Below are 21,406 nucleotides of genomic sequence, written 5' to 3'. Positions count from 1 at the left end.
ACAAAAAATTGTATACAGGATATACCATCACTCTAGGATATGCCATCATTTCATGATCAGTGGGGGTCCGACCTCTGGGGCCCTTACTGATCCGGTAAATGAATTGGCTGCAGCGCTGATATTAATGAATATACAGCATGTAAGATGAAATTATTTTTGGGTGTGACTTAGTAAGTGAGAGGGACCTGACAAATCATGCTTTGAGTGCCTTAAACATGTACCTCCGGTACTGGCTTGTTTAGTCAGGCTAGGTTCACATCATGTTTGTGTCTTTGTTTCAGATGCATACCATTTTAGAAAAAAGTATACTCCCAAAAAGGGATGCAACTATTCGCCAACTCTGTATTTTCTTTGATGGATCGTCATCGTCTTCTTTTTTAAATGACTATATTTTGTCTTTTTCTTCTCCAGGCTGATCTAAAAGCATACTGTGCAAAGTTTTGCATCCCATGTTTTTTCATAAATTTTTTTATCCAGATAAAAACCTGGGACACTTTTGCCATACATCTGCCCCATAGAAGTCTATGGATATTGCACAGTATATGTACCTATTTTTTATGTTCCAGAGAGGAAATGGCTGTGAATTATGGCTGAAATGCAGAGCCAGCAGCTCTAACCCAGAATCCTGTACTACTTGCACTCATTGAATGCCACACATACCGAAATCGATAAGGCAGAAGAGATGAAAAAAATTAATTGAGGTTATAAAAATTGATCAGTTGAGAGATCCATTTTAAGAAACCATAAGAAAAGAATCGCCTGGACCAGATACAAATGACCATTACAAAATCCATCTGAATCTCATAATATAATTTTATATGTATAGATCCATTACTTTGCAAGGTTTCAAAAAACATTTCAACTAACCAATACCAAAATGCGAGCCTTATGTGGTTACTAGACCTTCCTTTTTTTTTTCTTACATTGCAGATCTGCGTTTTGCTCACAAAACAACATTATATCCAAACCAGCAGGATATCAAGAGTTTACTTCCTAAACTGTAAATGTTTATAACCCATTATACATTATCAGGTTATGGACAGCCACTTACAAAAGGCAGCATAGTGTACAGGGAAATATTGAGAAGGAGGAGTCCATCTTGGATTATGGCCAAAGGACCTTCAACACATGATCAGCTGAGAAAAAAATCCTGCACGATATTTTATTGATCGTGGGAAACCCCTAAAAGTTTGCGGATACTGTCTGGAGAAACAAACAAAATAATTCTTGCTGCTCTGGAAGGTAAGAAGCAAGAAAATATGGAGACATTTTCTTCACTTAATAGTATTGTGCAACTTTTTACATAACTAGACCAGTACCATTCACCTGATGTGTAATAAAGTAATCATTAAAAAAAAGAAATGTCCCTGAAATCCATTACTACTATGGGTAAACTTATCAATCGTTCTACGCCAGTTTTCTGAAGTAGAAGAGCCAAAACTTGGTGGGGCTTAGTGTAAGGCTCAGGATTGTTGGCAAATTTACTATAATTTACACAAGAAATTGGCATAAATTATAGTACAAATCTACTTTCTTATATACAAACGGCCAGAGATGCGCTTCTTAACAAATTAGGCACATCTTACTCCAGCGCTCTTTATATTTAGATTGGCGTGTGAAATGTCAGTCTTAATAAATGTCCTCCTCCCAAATACACTTGTGTGAATGAGGCTTTAGGTATATATACGCATTGATATGCACTGGTATTCCATATATCATCCCATGAAGAGAGCTAAACAAACAGTTGCCCATTTTCTAAAGGACTACTGAAAAATGTAAGGAGGAATCTCATATGCTGCTATGGACAACTACTCCTTTTCCCCTTGCACCAGTTTTATTAACCCCTTAGTGACCACTAATACGCCTTTTTACGTGATTCACTAATGGGCTTTAGACTAGGCTGACGCCTTTTCACGTCAGCCTAGTCTAAGTCCTGCACGGGTCTCCCGTGCAGGCAGGAGCCGGGGCTGTGCTGTCTGATGACAGCTGAGCTCCTGCTCCAACGCCCGCGATCGAAGTTTACTTCGATCGCGGCCGTTAAATGCCGCCGTCAATAGCGACCACGGCATTTAACTTTGTTTACAGAGGGAGTGCGCTCCCTCTGTCACCCATCGGCGGCCCGCGAATGCAATCGCGGGTCTCCGATGGGGTGTCATGGCAGCCGGGGGACTGATAAAAGCCCCCAGGTCTGCCCTGGACATATGCCTGTTAGGACGCGCCGGAGGCACGTCCTAACAGATTGCCTGTCAGATTTACACTGACAGGCAATAATGCTCTGGTATACGAAGTATACCAGAGCATTATAGCAGCGATCGGAACATCGCACAGTAAAGTCCCCTAGTGGGACTAATAAAATAAGTCATCAAAGTGAAATAAAGATTATTAATAAAAAGTACAGTAAAAAAATAAATAAAACCATTTTTTTCCATAAAAAGTGGTTTTATTTAGTAAAAGTGTAAAAAAAAAAAAAAAAAAAGTACACATATGTGGTATCGCCGCGACCGTAATGACTCCATTAATAAAGTTAATATGTAATTTAAACCGCAAAGTGAACACCGTAAAAAAAAAACGCAAAAAACCATGGCGAAATTGCAATTTTTTTCCATTGCCCCCCAAAAAAGTAATAATAAAAATGAATCAATAAGTCCCATGTACCCCAAAACAGTACCAATCAAAACTACGTCTTGTCCCGCAGAAAACAAGCCCAAAAAATCACTACATTGATTGAAAAATAAAAAAAATTACGGCTCTTGGAAAGCGACGATGCAAAAACAAATAATTTTAGTTCAAAAGTGTTTTTATTGTGCAAAAGTCGTAAAACATAAAAAAACCTCCACATATGTGGTATCGCCGTAATCGTACCGACCCATAGAATAAAGGTAACATGTTATTTACGTCGCATAGTGAACGGCGTCAATTTAAAAACGCATAGAACAATGGCGGAATTTCAGGTTTTTTTTATAATCCCCCCCCAAAAAGGTTAATAAAAGTTAATATAAAAATTATATGTACCCAAAAATGGTGCTATTAAAAAGCACAACTAATCCCGCAAAAAACAAGTCCTCATACAGCTATGTAGACGAAAAAATAAAAACGTTATAGCTCTTTGAATGCGACTATAGAAAAACGAATAAAATAGCTTGGTCATTAAGGCCTAAAATAGGCTGGTCACTAAGGGGTTAAAGGGGTTATCCCATCTTGGACATTTATGCATATCCACAAGATATGCCCAAAAAAATTGCTAGATGCGGGTCCCACCTCCCTATCTCTAGAATGGGGCCCCCTAAATCCCGTTCTACCTTGCTCAGCTCCTGCTGCTTCCCGGCCACTTCCTGATTAGTTGGTCGGGAGTTACAGAAACAGCCAAGCTACGTTGTTTACATAGCTCCCATAGGAGTAAATGGGAGTTATGGAAACAGCGTAGCACAGTCAACTACGCTGTTTAGCTCCCGACCACCTCATCAGTAAGTGGCTGGGAGGCAGAGGGAGCAAAGCAAGGTAGAACAGGGTTTAGGGGACCTCGTTCTAGAGATAGGTGTGAGTTCCAGAGGTGGGACCCGCTTCCTGTGGATATGCCATAAATGACCAATATGGAAGAACCCCTTTAAATCTCCCCCATTATCTTCCTGAAGTAGGAAAGAAATAATCATATTATGTCCTGGATATATATTCTGATGCCAAGGTGCATCTAAAGTAAAAGTTCTTTGTTTTTACCCCTTGGAAAACCAGTGGGCATCACTGTTACCTGTAAAATAGTCTTCAGTGCCACATGTGATATTGAAAAGTAAGAATATATGTGCATATGCACAATATCAATACAATTACCTTGTTTAACCATTTTAAGCCTGGTATACAGTCCCTGTTAATCTGTTCCTCTAACCAGGGTCGCATACGCATCCGTTCCACTGGCATATTTCCAGGAATGATAGATGGAAGCTGTAAGAAAACATTTTAAAAATAATTTCAATTGCTAGACTTAATGTAGCATGCAATAAGAAGGAAGTATTACTATAAAGCTGTAAATAACAGTCACCATGATGAAAGCTGAAGTGTCTTATTGTGGCATACCAGAACTGTCCATGTCACTCAAGCCTATGTATTTATAGAACGTCCATCACCCTGTACCAAGGCTTTGATCAGTGGCTTACATTTATAACATGTACTGACTTCAACTGTACTGAGACCGTGCACATTCAAACAGTATATGAAATAACACAATATTACAAAACTTCACCCAGGCCAAACTCCTTTATTATTTACTTTATATGAACAAAAAAAGTGTCTAGTAGTCGATCTAAACTGATTTGACATTTCTGGCTGCTTAACTCAGACACAAGGGGGGGATGTATAAAAAAATTGTTTTTTAGCATCCTTTGGCTTCCGTTTGTGTCAGTCAGAGTCCCGTTGCGACTGAAATCTCTGACGGAAGGTCGGAACTGGAACCTGGCGCAGATGTGAACGAAGCCTAACACATGCACTTTAATGTTTATACAAGGTGTTCCTTAGTGTCATATTTGGGGTGCAAATTTTGTTTTACCAGTGCTGACCAGTATCTTGTGTTAAACTGCAGTTATCCTCTAGAAATGAGAGGGTGTCATCTCACTTAGGCCTCATGCACCCTGACAAATTAATTTCAATGGGGCCATGCACACTTCCATTGTTTTAACGGAACCATGCGGCCGTTCTGTCAAAAATAGGACAGGTCCTACTCCTGTCCATTTTGACGGAACCATCTCGGCTTTTACATTGATTTGGTCCGTGAACAACGGACTGCACACGGAAGCCATCTAGGTGCTGTCCGTGTTTCACAGAACTGTCATTAGCGGCTGTACAACGGCCGACCGAAGTGTGCATGAGGCCGTGCCCCTGCTAAGCTGACCGTACTAATAATTGAGTATTGAACCATTTTATCTTAGATTAAAATTTACATTCCAGTTTCCATCCTGTGACAAAAGTTCACTACAAACTTCAAAGTCCATAAAAAAAAAATCGAAAAAAAAAAATGCATCGTACTCTACACGTTTGTGTTCTGTATATGATCGTAACCTTAACTGGTTGCCGACACAGGACGAGTATGCTTCGCGCATTAGGACGAGCATACTCGTCCTGTGTGACAGCCGTCCCTGCACGCGTCTGTGCGCGCGATCGAGAGCGGGGCAACGGCTGTAATACACAGCCACGGCCCCGCTCTGACAGCGGAGAGAAGAGAAACATCTTCTCTCCGCTGTTAACCCTTTGAACGGCGCGATGAAAGCTGATCGCGGCGTTCAAAGAGAGGGGACTGCACATTGATCGCGTCACAGAAAATAACTGTGACGCGATCAAAGCCCACAACTCGTATGGCCAGACAGCCCAGGGTCCATTGAAGGACCCCAGGGCTGTCTGAACATATTTCCTGTTGTTAGGGCATACTGAGGTATGCCCTAACAACTGCCTGTGTACGATCAGTAACAGGCTAATGTACTGGCATATAGATCTATGCCAGTACATTGCAGTTACAAAATAAAAATCAAAATTATAAATCCCTTTATGGGATTAAAAAAAAAAGTTAAATGAATGTAAAAAAATAAATAATGGTAAATAAATAAATAAAAAGTAAATAAAATACACAGAAACACATTTTTTATAATAAATCAACTTTTTAAAATATAAGTCCCAAAACATTAAATAATATAGACATATTTGGTATCGCCACGACCGTAACAACCTGTACAACAAATGTATAACATTATTTATGATGATCGGTGTATGGTGTAAAAAAAAAAATATTAAAACTGCTGCGCAACTGCTTTTTTTCTGCATTTTAATCTAATGAAAAATTTATAGAAATTAAACGATAATGTATTTGTACCAAAAAATGGTACGTACATAAAGTACAACTTGTCCCGCAAAAAACAGTCTCATACAACTACGTCGTACAAAAAATAAAAGCGTTATGAGCGTCGGGATGCAAAGAGGGAAATGTAAAAAAAATTGCTCTGTCCTCAAGGCCAAAACTGGCCGTGTCCTTAAGGGGTTAATCTGACCTACAGCCAAGCAACAGAAGGAGTTAAATAGAGATCAAACAAGTATAAACTGCATGAATGTACATCGAATTTGTAAAGGATTATACAGTTCTTCACGGAACTCATATCGAAGGCAAACAAAATTTTGTACAATTTCCAAAAAGTTGGCCCTTCCCCCCTTCAATGTGCTGGTGCTATCCACAATATCCACCAATGTCAATATAAGCATGGAATTGAACTTTACCTAATAAAATCTTGTGATAGATAGCAATATTTAATAGACAGGAAGCAAATGTGAATATGCCCCGCTGAAGCACTATTAAAAGGTATGCATCATGAGAAAATGACATATTGTTTAAATAAAAAGGTCATTATATTCTTTTTTTTGGCAGTGTGTTTTTATTTAATTTTATATGATCTATGTATCCATTTGAAGAACAATCTTTAAATATCTGGCAGCTCACATTCACCTTTGCTGTGCAGACTGGGACAGGGTCAGCAGAGGGCGGGAGATTTATTGACAGGCCTAGATAGCAACACTATATACGCAGATACAGCTCTGCATGCATCTCCCCTATAGCATCCCCTATAGATTCTGAAGCTCATGGGACCAGGGTGGCCAACGTCCATACTTTCATGGACAGTAGAAATAGTTAACTTTTGGCCAGTGTCCACCATAAATTTTTTTATAAATCCATACTTTTTTAAAATGCTTAAAGGCTATGTAAACCTTTTGACAGCGGGTCCTGCGTGTCTCTGACTCGCAGGATCCATCTGTAAACGATCACATCTAAGTTATGAACTTCGATGTGATGAATAACACGTGGATCCTGCGTTTCAGGGACCCGCTTTCACTGAACCCGTCAGGTCCGCGGGACTGATGGATTCAGTGAATAGCGCTAGATACAGCTGCTCTGTGAAGTAAAAATCATTTTTAATAAAAAAGCATTTGTAAAGTTACACAATACACCTTTTTATTAAGAAAAATTACTTTCAAAATGTTTACATAGCCTTTAATTTCTTCTAAAGTGCTCATACTAATATCTGAGCTATAGACATATAACGCTTATATAATCTCTATCACTCATTTTTGTTTTCCAATCGTTCTGCAATTATTGTCTGTCCATAAAAATAAAAAAAAGGAGGTTGCAACCAGTCAAAATATTTAATATTACATGGACCCTTTCCCTAGCCAGTGATGACATCATATTCCACCATATGTGAAATCACCTGCTTCAATTAACACATTAAGGGGTTTTAGATAGATACATATTTTTATTTTTTTTGTTGCCGTTTATGTAATAATAAGGCGCTTACTATATCAAGTTCTTTTATGCACCAATGAGATTAAGAAACACTGCCGCCATAAGTAAACAATATGGTCGCAGGTGCAACTTGCCCAAGTGATGTCACCTGGGAACAGTCATGCCCATCAGCGCCCTGTATGGTTTACATAGGGCCACAAGGTTTCTGAATCTAGGAATTGGTGTAACATTAAAGAATATGATACATTAGCAGTGCTTCACTTCTTCATAAGAAGCTATAAAAAAATATTTTTGTGAAACAGAACAGTACAAAGGAACACAACTAATGAAAGCTGCACATCATACTGTACTACATATGTTACAGATATTGCGCAACTATTGCGCATTCCTTTCATGTCACATCTGGGTATCTGACTATTGCCCCTACACCGATTATTAAGTAGGAGTCATTGTTTCCGTTCAACCTTATTATTGATAAGGAAAATAATCTAATCACTAAGCCAATAAATCTTTTTATCAGGCCAGACAAAAGTTTGCTAAAATGCTTGAAAAATTTGCATGTAATAAAGCTTTAAATTAACAGTTTAATGAAGTAGTCGTTCGGTCTTTCCTCCATTCCTCTAGTAATATACATATTAAAAAATTTGGTCATTAAAGGGGAATTCCATCTGGACAACGCCCTCTTTGACTGAAGCTGGTAACAGCTTATCTAACCCCCAGCTATCAAGTGTTCCATTGTTTTTACGGAATCAATAGCGCAGTCAACTACGCTATTGATTCGTCAAAATGACGGAACCCTTGCACAACAGAGACAAACGGAATCCATTGGCACTGGATCCGTCACCATTGAAATCAATAGTGACGGAAACGGAAATCTATGGTTTCTGTTTGTGTCCGTCAGGGCTCCGTTCTGATGGAAAGCTCAGACGGAACGTTGGTACAGAGCCCTAGCGCAGATGTGAAAGAAGCCATAGTTGTGTTGAGTCTGACGGAGCGGGAGATGCCTTTTTGCAGAGACTCTTAAAGCGGTGTGCCAAGTCTGTCTATGATGTCCATGTGCCATAATTACACAACATCTGTCCATTTTTTTTTCATTATTTATTTTCATTGATTTACAAATATAGTTTACGGTTAGAAGTATGTAAATATTATTTTATACAGAGACAGGGAAATAGTGCAAATACAGTACTCAAAGTTAAAAGAGAACTTGGTAAAAACTATTAGTCACAATCAGGAAGCTACATCTGTCACCATTTCTGAGTTACAATTAATGTTATATAGCGCATATTCTCTCTGGAATATCAAATCAAATGACGTCTTTTACTTTATTAAAACTTGAAAATGGCCATATAATAGTAAATTTCAATATAGAAACATTAGACTTTGTGATCCTTCCTTTGTCTCACTAAACGGATCCAAAAGATCAGTGAACATCTCACCATTTACAGTATGACCAGAAAGAGCACCCATCTCTTAATTCAATTCATTGGAGGAGATTTATGAATACGGGTGCATGGTGTAAGGCATGTGCCAGTATCTCTCGCCTGACCAGCATGCACCGGATTCATCAACAAGGCAAACACTCTGTTGGTTAATCGGGTGTAGGGTAAAAATAAGAGGATTGAGATATGGTCCATTTTTCTTCACATTTCGGAAAAAGTGGTTCAGGGGCTTCATAAATATAACTATTAAGGCCTCATGCACACGACCGTAAAAACTCCCGTTATTACGGGTCGTAATTACGACCCCTAATAACGGGCTCATAGACTTCTATTGGCGACGGGTGCCTTCCCGTTTTCTCACGGGAAGGTGCCCGTGCCGTTGAAAAAGATAGAACATGTCCTATTTCAGGCCGTAATAACGGCACGGACAGTCCATAGAAGTCTATGGAGCTCTCGTAATGACGGGTGGCTACATGTGTGCACCCGTCATTACGGCAGCGTTGCTAAGCGACGTCAGTAAATAGTCACTGTCCAGGGAGCTGAAAGAGTTAACTGATCGGCGGTAACTCTTTCAGCACCCTGGACAGTGACTACCGATCAGTATAAACCAGTAAAAAATAAAAATAAAAGACGTTCATACTTACCGACAACTTCCTGCTTCCTCCAGTCCGGTCTCCCGCCCGTTGCCTTGGTGACGCGTCTCTCTCGACATCCGGCCCGACGTCCTGGATGACGTTTCAGGCCATGTGACCGCTGCAGCCAATCACAGGTCAATCACAGGCTGCAGCGGTCACATGGACTGCCGCGTCATCCAGGGATGTCGGGCTGGATGTGAAGAGACGGACGCGTCACCAAGACAACGGCCGGGTAAGTATGAATTTCTTTAACTTTTATTACAGAAAAGGCTGTCCCTTCTCTCTATCCTGCACTGATAGAGAGAAGGGGCTGCCGATTAGTGCAGTGCTATTTTGCCGCCAAAAACGTGCTCGTAAATACGGGTGGAATACGTGTGACACCGGACCCGTATTTACGCCAGTATTTACGGGTGGGAAAAAATACGGTCGTGTGCATGAGGCCTAATACATTAATAAACGTGCCCCATTGTTTGTATTTCATAAAAATTGATTCTAGTACTCTCAATCTCTTTTTGATGTACTATGGAAACCTTGTGTGTCTTATATTAACCCCTTAAAAGGAACAGTGTCATCACAAATTATTTTTTTATATGTTAAAGATGTTAGTGCTTTATTAAAAACGTTTATATTCATTTGTGTGTTTGTGTTTTACTTTTTCTTATTTTTACACTTTTTCTTCCCTATGGGGGCTGCCATTTTTTGTTCCATTTCTGTGTGTGTCGATTAACGACACATACAGACATGGAATACGGCAGCCACAGTCCCATAGGGACTGCGAACGGCTCCCGTCCCATTGACTGCAGTGTACGGCGTCTGTGTGGGAACTGCGCATGCGCCGCTCCCACACAGTCCTATTCGAAATTGGCGCCGTCCGGCGCCATTTTCCTGTGGACCGGAAGTCGCGGCCGGACAGTAATATTACTACTTCCGGTCGCGGCTTCCGGATTTGTGCACTTGCACCAGCGGCAGCAAACGGAGCGGACGGGCCGGAGGGAGCCGCGGCGGCAGGAGCAGGTAAGAGATTTCAATGTATGTTCGTGTTTGTGTGTGTTTACTACTGTATGTAAACCTACTACACTGTGGGTTAGCTCAAAAAATGGCGACACACAGTGTAGGAGGTTACATCGTTCAAACCCCTCGTTTATCCCGGCACTAGCCAGGATAAAGGAGGGGGGGATGCTGAGAGCTCACTAGAGCGAGGGCTTTTAACACAATGTTGCAATGCTGCAATTTTGGGAACAGCTCCATCTAGTGACCAAAAATGGGTAGTATTATAAATTAGAAATAATTTATAATATTACCTGGACTCGTGCAAAAAAATAAAAAAAATTTGAACAGTGTTTAATCACCCACACACTAAATGTTTAATTTTTTTAAAAAAAAACATGTTTTTCTGGCAACACATTCCCTTTAAGGACACGGCCAATTTTAGCCTTGAGGACAGAGCAATTTTTTTTACATTTCCCTCTTTGCATCCCGACGCTCATAACGCTTTTATTTTTTGTACGACGTAGTTGTATGAGACTTTGTTTTTTGCGGGACGAGTTGTACTTTATGTACGTACCATTTTTTGGTACAAATACATTATCGTTTAATTTCTATAAATTTTTAATTAGATTAAAATGCAGAAAAAAAAAAGCAGTTGCGCAGCAGTTTTAATATTTATTTTTTTTACACCATACACCGATCATAATAAATAATGTTATACATTTGTTGTACAGGTTGTTACGGTCGTGGCGATACCAAATATGTCTATATTATTTCATGTTTTGGGACTTATATTTGAAAAAGTTTATTTATTATAAAAAATGTGTGTTTCTGTGTATTTTATTTACTTTTTATTTATTTACCATTATTTTTTTTTTACATTCATTTAACTTTTTTTTTTAATCCCATAAAGGGATTTATCATTTTGATTTTTATTTTGTAACTGTAATGTACTGGCATAGATCTATATGCCAGTACATTAGCCTGTTACTGATTGTACACAGGCAGTTGTTAGGGCATACCTCAGTATGCCCTAACAACAGGAAATATGTTCAGACAGCCCTGGGGTCCTTCAATGGACCCTGGGCTGTCTGGCCATACGAGTTGTGGGCTTTGATCACGTCACAGTTATTTTCTGTGACGCGATCAATGTGCAGTCCCCTCTCTTTGAACGCCGCGATCAGCTTTCATCGCGGCGTTCAAAGGGTTAACAGCGGAGAGAAGATGTTTCTCTTCTCTCCGCTGTCAGAGCGGGGCCGTGGCTGTGTATTACAGCCGTTGCCCCGCTCTCGATCGCGCGCACAGACGCGCGCAGGGACGGCTGTCACACAGGACGAGTATGCTCGTCCTAATGCGCGAAGTGCTCGCCGCTCAGGACGAGCATACTCGTCCTGTGTCGGCAACCAGTTAAAGGCATGTCTTAACAGTACGCTTCTTATTTTGGCAATACCATTTCCAATCAACCAACATTCCCCCCCCCCGTTCTTTTTTTTAATATATATATATATATATACACATACACACACACATATATATATATATACACATATATATATACACACACACACACGTTCATCTGACCTGTCTTCTCTCTATTGTGTCTCAAAATGTCCACTCGTGGGTTATCGCCCATGGACTTCCCTAGGGCATTATTTTCCCTCTTTTTTTTCTGCTCTTATACAAATTACTAGACTGGTTCTTTCAATATAATGATTTGTCAAGTTGATTTATATAGTATAAATCATATAATGCTGTATTGCAATTTTGTAACATCATCCGGACTTATAAAGATCTCAATAGGAAATGTAAAAATGAAATCAAGTTACCAAAGTTATCTATAGAAAAACAAATCGCTAGCGACACTAAAATGAATCCCAAAAAATGTTATGAATATATTAATGCCAAAAAGAAAAAATCTGATGATAACGTCCTCCCAAAGAAGAGCATGGGAATATAATTGAAGAGGACAAAGAGAGGGCTGAGATATTAAGCATGTACTTTTGCCCGATGTTTACTCATGAGCTGCCAGTGCCAAATATTCAGGGGGACAGTGATAAAGGTTCCCAACCCAATATTACCTGCTTAAAGAGGCTCCGTCACTACATTATAAGTGGCCTATCTTGTACATGATGTGATCGGCGCTGTAATGTAGATTACAGCAGTGTTTATTATTTAGAAAAACGATAATTTTTGACGGAGTTATGACCTATATTAGCTTTATGCTAATGAGTTTCTTAATGGACAACTGGGCGTGTTTTACTTTAAGTGGGTGTTGTGGAGAGAAGTGAATGACGCTGACCAATCAGCGTCATACACTTCTCCCCATTCATTTACACAGCACATAGTAATCTTAACTAGATCACTATGTGCAGCCACAAACTCACACATTAACGTTACTCAAGTGTCCTGACAGTGAATATACATTACCTCCAGCCAGGACGTGATGTCTATTCAGAATCCTGACACTTCACGAACGTTTGTGTGAGATTTACAGCAAAGCAAGCGTAATCTCGTGAGATTACGTTGTAAACTCATTTAAAACGAGATTACGCTTGCCTTGCTGTAAATCTCACACAAACGTTAGTGAAGTGTCAGGATTCTGAATAGACATCACGTCCTGGCTGGAGGTAATGTATATTCACTGTCAGGACAGTTGAGTAACGTTAATGTGTGTGTATGTGACAGCACATAGTGATCTAGTTAAGATTACTATGTGCTGTGTAAATGAATGGGGAGAAGTGTATGACGCTGATTGGTCGCCGATTGGTCAGCGTCATACACTTCTCTCCACAACGCCCACTTGGTCAAAAAGTAAAACACGCCCAGTTGTCCATTAAGAAACTCATTAGCATAAAGCTAAAATAGGTCGTAACTCCGTCAAAAATGATCATTTTTCTAAATAAAAAACACTGCTGTAATCTACATTACAGCACCAATCACATTATGTAAAATATATGCCACTTATAATGTGGTGACAGAGCCTCTTTAACAGAGGAGGAAGTACAGCTACGTCTGAGGAAATTAGATATTGATAAATCCCATGGCCCAGATGGCATTCATCCACGAGTATTAAGGGAATTGAGCTCAGTATTGTATCTCATCTTCTTACTCTCTTGTAACAGGATCAGTGCCACAGGATTGGAGGACGGCTGATGTTATATCAATATTTAAGAAGGGTAAGAAGGTGGAACCGAGTAACTACCGTCCAGTAAGTTTGACATCTGTGGTATGTAAAATATTTGAAGGTATTCTAAGAGAAGAACTGCAACAGTATATATTGGAGAATAGTCTAATAACTGATAACCAGCATAAATTCATAAAAAAACAGGTCGTGCCTAACTAACACGCTCGGTTTCTATGAGGGGGTAAGTGCAAATCTGGATTTTGGTCATGCGGCAATGTTATATATTTGGATTTAGTTAAAGCATTTGATACTGTACCGCACAACAGTCTTGTTCTGAAGCTACAGACTCAGGGACTAGGGGACCATATATGCAAGTGGGTAAAGAATTGACAGAAAACAAAGATTTGTTATAAATGGAACTTACTCAAAATAGGTTTAGGTCAGCAGCGGCGTACCACAAGGATCGGAGTTAGGCCCAATTCTTTTTAATCTCTTTATTAATGACCTTGTGGATGGGATTGATGGCAAGGTGTCAGTTTTTGCTGATGATACAAAACTTTGTAGGATATTTAAACTCAGCTTAACTATAAAATATTACAGAAAGACCTAGATAAGCTACTATGATGGGCAAAAACATCTCAGATTAAATTTAATGTCGATAAATGTAAAGTAATGCACCAAGGATGCAATAATAGTATTAATTCATATACATTAAATGCAATAAAACTGGAGAATAACAGACCAAGAGAAGGACCTGGGTATTCTGGTAACAAATAAACTAAGCAGCAGCCCTCAAGGTCAAGTAGCAGCTGCAAAAGCAAATAGGATTTTAGGGTGTACAAAAAGAGAGATAAAAACATGTGATTCAAATGTAATATTATCCCTCTATAAATCCCTTGTAAGGCCACATCTAGAATATGGAGTTCAGTTTTGGGCTCCACATTGCTAATGGATATAGGAGAACTGGAGAGGGTTCAATGGCGAGCGACTAACTTATTAAATTGGATGGGAGGTGTCGCCTACAATGAAAGACTAGAGAAATTGGGCTTGTTCCGCTTGGAAAAAAGATGCCTTAGAGGGGACCTTATTAGCATGTATAAATATATGTGTGGTCAATACAAAGAACTAGCACATAATCTGTTCTTTTCAAGGACTCTACAAAGGACCAGAGGACATTCATTGCGTGTGGAAGAAAGACGTTTTTATACATCAATATAGGAAAGGGTTCTCTACAGTTAGAGTAGTCAAATTATGGAATGCCCTACCCCAAGAGCTAGTAATGGCAGCTACAATGTCAGCATTTAAAAAAGGCTAGATAAATAATTACTGAGGAATGGCATTGAGGGATATAATTAATCAAGCAATGAATGACGTGTAATTTACAGAGAAAGGTTGAACTTGATGGACCGGTGTCTTTTTTCAACCTATGTAACATAGGAAAAACGTCATTTATTCTTGTTCATTTGATTTTTTTAAATTACTAACCTGCAATGTTTTATCTTTTTGGATTGGTATCCAAACATATGTAAAACAAAATGTAAAAAAGTATGAAAGTTAAAATGTATTCTAGCTATTAACATACATTTATTTTATTAAACATGTAAAACCAATGTAACCTTGACTATTACACAAAAAAGTACTAATTGTAAAATATTAGCAATTCGCTATTGGGAAATTATAGAATTCCAGAAGGAGATTTGCGGGAAATTGAGAAAGTCTGGCAGGGGTCACTTCCCTCTCTCCCTTTTCACTCTGGTATTAGTCACTGCGGAAGGAGATTCCAAAGAGGAGCTATAAATGCTTGACTGACACAGGCATTCATATGTACTGAAGAGTAAGAAAGTGTGAAATATTCTGTACTAGTAGCTTCATATTGTAATCTCTCCTCGTGTACAGCAGAATACGTGCTAATATTTATAGATGGTATTTATCCACTATTCTTTTTACCCTCCATATTAAATATACCACAATTTAGTCATCCACTACAAAAATGAAAGATTACATTGTACAGTAAGTTGACAACTGTACATAATGCAAGTGTAAATGTTGTTTGAAGGTGAAAGGAGTACTCTTCTACGGCTCACAGTAAAAATGTGAAATTGGCAAATGTTTTGTAGTTATGTGTCTTTTACTTAGATTGTCATTGGCAACAGGAAGTGCCACCATATTGGTTATCCATTTTGAATCAGACATTCAGCAATAGGGCAACAAACTCATTTTATCAGCATGTTCTACCAGTAATAAAGAGGCAGTTTTACCATCAATTTCTAGTAACAGCTAATATGGCTGCATTTCCTGTTGTCGCTTCTGCAAAAATGTCTCTGCAACAAAAAAGAAAGAATGGCAATATCTCAGTAAGAAAAACAAACATAAATACCACACGTTGGCTGCTGCTTTAACTCCGGATTTCCTTATATATGGCCATATTTAAAAATTTTGGGGATATCCTGCCAATATGATATTCTGATCTATAATATGATCTCGTGATCTGTCAAGTGAGATAATATCGTTAGAAAAGTCTGTTATCTTTGACTATCACTGATATCCAGAATAAGCGCTTTCAAGAGTTAAAGGCCTAGTTCACACAGAGCTTTTTGGTGCTGTTTTTGATGCGGAAAACACAAAAAAAACAGCCAAAATAGCCTCCCATTGATTTCAATCGGAGGCGGAGGCCTTTTTATCCCGCGAGCGGGAAAAAAACACTTGCGGGAAGAAAAAATGACATGATCTTTCTTCCCACGGTTCCGTCTGGGAGGCAGAGAAAGCGTTTTTCGATGCATTTTTTGCCGCGGCCGAAACACGCAGCTAAATCCACTGCAAAGACAGTGCAGGCAGGACAAAATCTGCTTCAAAATTATTGAAGGAATTTTGAGGCAGATATTTCCACCTTCAAAAAACTGTGATCTAGGCCAAACTCTTTTGGGATGGCTCAGAGATTTAGGCTCAGATATTAATGTTAGGACATGGGCATGTTATAGACCCATACAAGCTCTGACTGTGCCTCCAAATGGCTATGACTTTATACAGAGACATATGTAGGTTTTTTTCTGTTAGATTCCTACAGAATATGAGAGAAAAATAAATAGTGGCATGTTGCATGGCATGCTGTCCTACAAATTTATTCTCCCATAGAAGCATTGTTCCTTAGGAAGACTATCTCTGTATAATGGAGTCGTACAAAGACACCATATGACGGCACACAAAGTGCCTACAGCAGTGAAGTACACAGTCATGTGCATGACTCAAATTTCCCAACAGTCCCGAATTTGCCGAGACTGTCCCGAATTTACAGAGACAGTCCCGGCATATTACTTTCCCGGGGCTTGTCCTGGCAACTGCTACATTCAACTGTATCTGCGTCCTCAGGATGAAAATACAACTGAATACTGTGGCAGAGCAGGAAATTATCCGCTTCCTGTTTTTCCATTCACTCCTCCTGGAGGGCTGGAATGCCCGGCCAAAGTGTTGCAGACACCCTGGCGGGGATTCCGCTCATATACAGAACCCTTGACTTCACGGTCCACATAAGGGCAGTGACGACAAGGGCACCTCCTGCAGCGGAATTCCCCACCAGAGCGACGGCAACGGTCTGGCTGAGGATTCCCTTCCTAGATGGAGCCACAATGGCTCTATCTACAGGGTAGGAGGGTGGGGGTGGCACTATCAACAGGGGGAGTATGTGGCACTATCTACAGCGGGGGGCTGTGTGTGGCATCATGTACAACAGGGGCTGTGTGTGGCATCATCTACAGTGGGGGCTGTGTGGCATCATCTACAGGAGGAATGTGTGGCACCATCTACAAGGGGGATGAGCGGCACCATCTACAAGGGGGATGAGCGGCACTATCTACAAGGGGGATGAGCGGCACTATCTACAAGGGGAGCTGTGTGGCACTATCTACAGGGGAGCTGTGTGGCACTATCTACAGGGGGCAGTGTGGAGCACCATCTACAAGGGGCATTGAGTGTGGCACTATCTACGATGGTTTTTACGCTGCCAGTAGTGGTCAACACATATCGCCTAGCCCTCGTGAGAAAGTGAGACATCACCTGTCTGTAAACAACCGGATAACCAGGAGAGAGAGATACTGGCCACCATAGTAGTTGTCAGCCAAACTAGTGCAGACATTTTTGTTAGTTTATTTGTATGTTCAAATTCTGGAAAGAAAGACATGCCCACTAGCCACACCCACCAGATAAGCCACGCCCATAAGACACACCCACCAAAGACGCCACACCCTAAGCGTCCCTGGGAAAAAATTCAAATTGTTGGTAACTATGCATGACTCCTTACTGAAAATCAAACACAACGTTCTCAGCAAACTGCATTCAGTTAAATTAACTTTCAACTAGATACTCTGTTTAAAATTTCTAATTCTGAGCTATTTCGGCCTCTACTAAAACTGCCATGAACTGCCAGCTTTATGTAGATGCTCAATACACATACCACTAATTAGAAATGCAGCTTCAATGTCAAAATCCAAAATGGTAGCGGGTGCAAGCAGGTAATCCCGATACAAGGATTTTGGAATATAATAGAAGAAATACCACAGCACTCCAATGAAGCAAAAAGATGTGGTTTATTTAGTCAACACAAAGCTGCAACGTTTCCATACTACTATGGGACCTTTTTCAAGCATGCTCATGGCTTGTGCAGATTCCATTTTCTGGTGAATAGATGGCGTGTGCCTCCTAATAAATTAGGCGCATTTTACTCCCAATGCCAATAAAACGCGAGTCTTAATAAAATCCTCCTAAACTGTTTGGACAAAGTAGAAAAAATAAAAAGGATATATTTCACAATGCAAGCAGTATATGGTAAGAGCGCTTTGCACACAGAAAACTATACTAAAGTACTGTATATATAGTGTATGGTAAAACAGAAAGTATAAACAATTTTTAGTACAACAGATATATTGATATCTTTACAGACATCTTGCTCTGAAAGGCAATAAAACACAATGTTTATCTGTACAACTTATTGCCGAAAAAGGACTTTTAGAAACAGATACTAAAAGGAGAATGCAGGGGCCAGCTTAGAGGGTACAATTTAGGATGGCAATGAATACTTTAATCCTGAAAATTCAGGGTAGGAGAATTGATGTTTACATACAATACAGGGAAATTTTTAGGTGAGTGTTCACATCCTAAATTCTGGAAAAGGGCGCTATGGACTCGTTCACCTTGTGCTCCAAACATACAAATGGATCTACCAAGTCCAAGTAACAGGTAGAAATGCCCAAGGAAGAATCTGTATTCATATATGTGCTTCTCCTTTAAGCCCTTGATCACATGGAAATATGTGGTGTAAGTGTGATAAGCAAATTAAAGTGCAACTGAAACTGGCTGTGTTTCATACAGAAAAGTAAACATCTGTTCGACAAGATTCTCATATTAGTGCACGTTGTCTTATATTCCACAACCAAACCCTCAGGGCTTATTACAGCTCTATACTAGTGTATGGGCCCCCATTGTACCGCCATATCCCTACGACCTCATACGGAGGCCATATTTTCGAGATATTCTACCCTATAATCATTGTTTCAAGGAAAGAATACCTCTGTAACCTGGTGCCATACAGTGGCACACAAAGTGCCTACCTGTCTGTAGTACGTAACACTAGAGAATCCGTTTGCTACCAAACAAGTTACATGCACACATCTCGGCAGTACGCCAGGCACATAATTTCTTAATGCTAAGAAGCCTTTTAGAAGCCACTATTATTTCATGTTAATCATATGTACAAGTGATCTTGGAGCCAGGACAAGAAAACGTTATGTGACAAAATCGGTGAGAATCCCAGTTCCAAAGATCATTGCTGAACCTCTTCATCATGTAAATTGGAGAGAAGTATGCCAGTTATTACAATAACTTCAAGGGTTAGAATTTTTTTTCGACACAAGCCAACAAAAAGAAATAAATAAAATATAAATCAAATATATCATATTTCTATTCCATAGGAGCATGGTGGCCTTGCATGTGCTGAGAATACAGAGCAGCGTTTCCCGTTCCCTGGAAACCTGGGGTACCGAGGAACCTGGACAGGCCTTCCCCATGACACAGCAGCAGCATGTCTTGTAACTTTGGAGGTATGTTCACACAGGCTATTTTCAGCCGTTTTTCGGGCCGTAAACTTCCTGAAAAACAGCTGAAAAAAAAAACGCTCTGCTTTTTACGCCTCATTTTCAAAAACTGCGCATAAAAAGACACCCGTTAAAATAAGTGCAAGTCACCGTTTTTGGAGTAGTTTTTCATTGACTCAATAGAAAAACAGTTCCAAAAACGGCTGTAAAAAACGCGAGTTGCTTAAAAAACAGCTGAAAATCAGAGGCTGTTTTCCCTTGAAAACAGATCCGTATTTTCAGCCGTTTTTTGTTAAGCGTGTGAACATACCCTAAGGGTATGTTCACACAGTTAACAAAATACGGCACAAGATACGAAGCTGTATTCAAGGGAAAACAGCTCCTGATTTTCAGCCGTTTTTTAATCAAACTAGCGTTTTTCACTGCATTTGTTACGGCTGTTTTTTTAAAATGACGCGTAGAAAACGCGTGTTTTTACACCGCTGTCTGAAAAAAAGGCGCGTAAAAAGAAGGAGCATGTCACTTCATGGGCCGTTTTTTAGAGCTGGTTTTCATTGTGTTAATGGAAAAACAGCTCCAAAATCAGCTACAAAAAACGCCTCAAAAAACTTTTCGGCTACAAAAACGGCGGAAAAATCGGACGCTGTTTTCCCTTGAAAGCAGTTCCGTCATTTTCAGTCATTTTTTATTTTGTGTGTGAACATACCCTTACGGTTGCGTGCATGAGGCCTTAACAAGTATTCCTGGACTCTAGTGCTTATTGCTACAGTTGTCGCATCAGAAAACACTCGTCTGAGAATTTTCCGTTTAGAGTAATGCAAATATTAAAGTCAGAATAATTTTTCCCAGATGGAACAATTTTCTTCATGGTAAAATATATTTATATACAGTGAAGGAAATAAGTATTTGATCCCTTGCTGATTTTGTAAGTTTGCCCACTGTCAAAGTCATGAACAGTCTAGAATTTTTAGGCTAGGTTAATTTTACCAGTGAGAGATAGATTATATAAAAAAAAAAAAAAAGAAAGAAAATCACATAGTCAAAATTATATATATTTATTTGCATTGTGCACTGAGAAATAAGTATTTGATCCCCTACCAACCATTAAGAGTTCAGCCTCCTCCAGACCAGTTACACGCTCCAAATCAACTTGGTGCCTGCATTAAAGACAGCTGTCTTAAATGGTCACCTGTATAAAAGACTCCTGTCCACAGACTCAATTAATCAGTCTGACTCTAACCTCTACAACATGGGCAAGACCAAAGAGCTTTCTAAGGATGTCAGGGACAAGATCATAGACCTGCACAAGGCTGGAATGGGCTACAAAACCATAAGTAAGACGCTGGGTGAGAAGGAGACAACTGTTGGTGCAATAGTAAGAAAATGGAAGACATACAAAGAAAATGGAAGACATACAAAATGACATCGATCTGGGGCTCCATGCAAAATCTCACCTCGTGGGGTATCCTTGATCCTGAGGAATGTGAGAGCTCAGCCGAAAACTACACGGGGGGGGGAACTTGTTAATGATCTCAAGGCAGTTGGGACCACAGTCACCAAGAAAACCATTGGTAACACATTACGCCGTAATGGATTAAAATCCTGCAGTGCCCGCAAGGTCCCCCTGCTCAAGAAGGCACATGTACAGGCCCGTCTGAAGTTTGCAAATGAACATCTGGATGATTCTGAGAGTGATTGGGAGAAGGTGCTGTGGTCAGATGAGACTAAAATTGAGCTCTTTGGCATTAACTCAACTCGCCATGTTTGGAGGAAGAGAAATGCTGCCTATGACCCAAAGAACACCGTCCCCACTGTCAAGCATGGAGTTGGAAACATTATGTTTTGGGGGTGTTTCTCTGCTAAGG

General features: G+C 39.8%; 1 protein-coding gene across 6 annotated transcripts in view; it reads right to left on the bottom strand.

Annotated features, from left to right (window-relative positions):
• IRF2 (interferon regulatory factor 2) overlaps positions 1-21,406 on the bottom strand; it is a 111,696-nt gene that overhangs the window by 74,019 nt on the left and 16,271 nt on the right. For 2 of the 6 annotated variants that reach the window (XM_075849641.1, XM_075849644.1), the window contains exon 2: positions 3,826-3,936. In XM_075849641.1, coding sequence (XP_075705756.1) covers positions 3,826-3,912 — 87 coding nt within the window. In that variant the 5' untranslated portion in view covers positions 3,913-3,936. Of the gene's footprint in view, positions 1-3,825; positions 3,937-4,928; positions 4,952-5,013; positions 5,074-13,882; positions 13,976-15,716; positions 15,780-21,406 lie in introns of those variants that run through there. The other 4 variants (XM_075849640.1, XM_075849643.1, XM_075849642.1 and 1 more) reach the window with 4 other exon arrangements.

This window comes from Rhinoderma darwinii, chromosome 1 (assembly GCF_050947455.1).
Source record: "Rhinoderma darwinii isolate aRhiDar2 chromosome 1, aRhiDar2.hap1, whole genome shotgun sequence".
Classification (NCBI taxonomy): Eukaryota; Metazoa; Chordata; class Amphibia; order Anura; family Rhinodermatidae; genus Rhinoderma; species Rhinoderma darwinii.
Note: the sequence above shows the minus strand (reverse complement) of the source record. Positions and strands in the feature narration are given on the sequence as shown.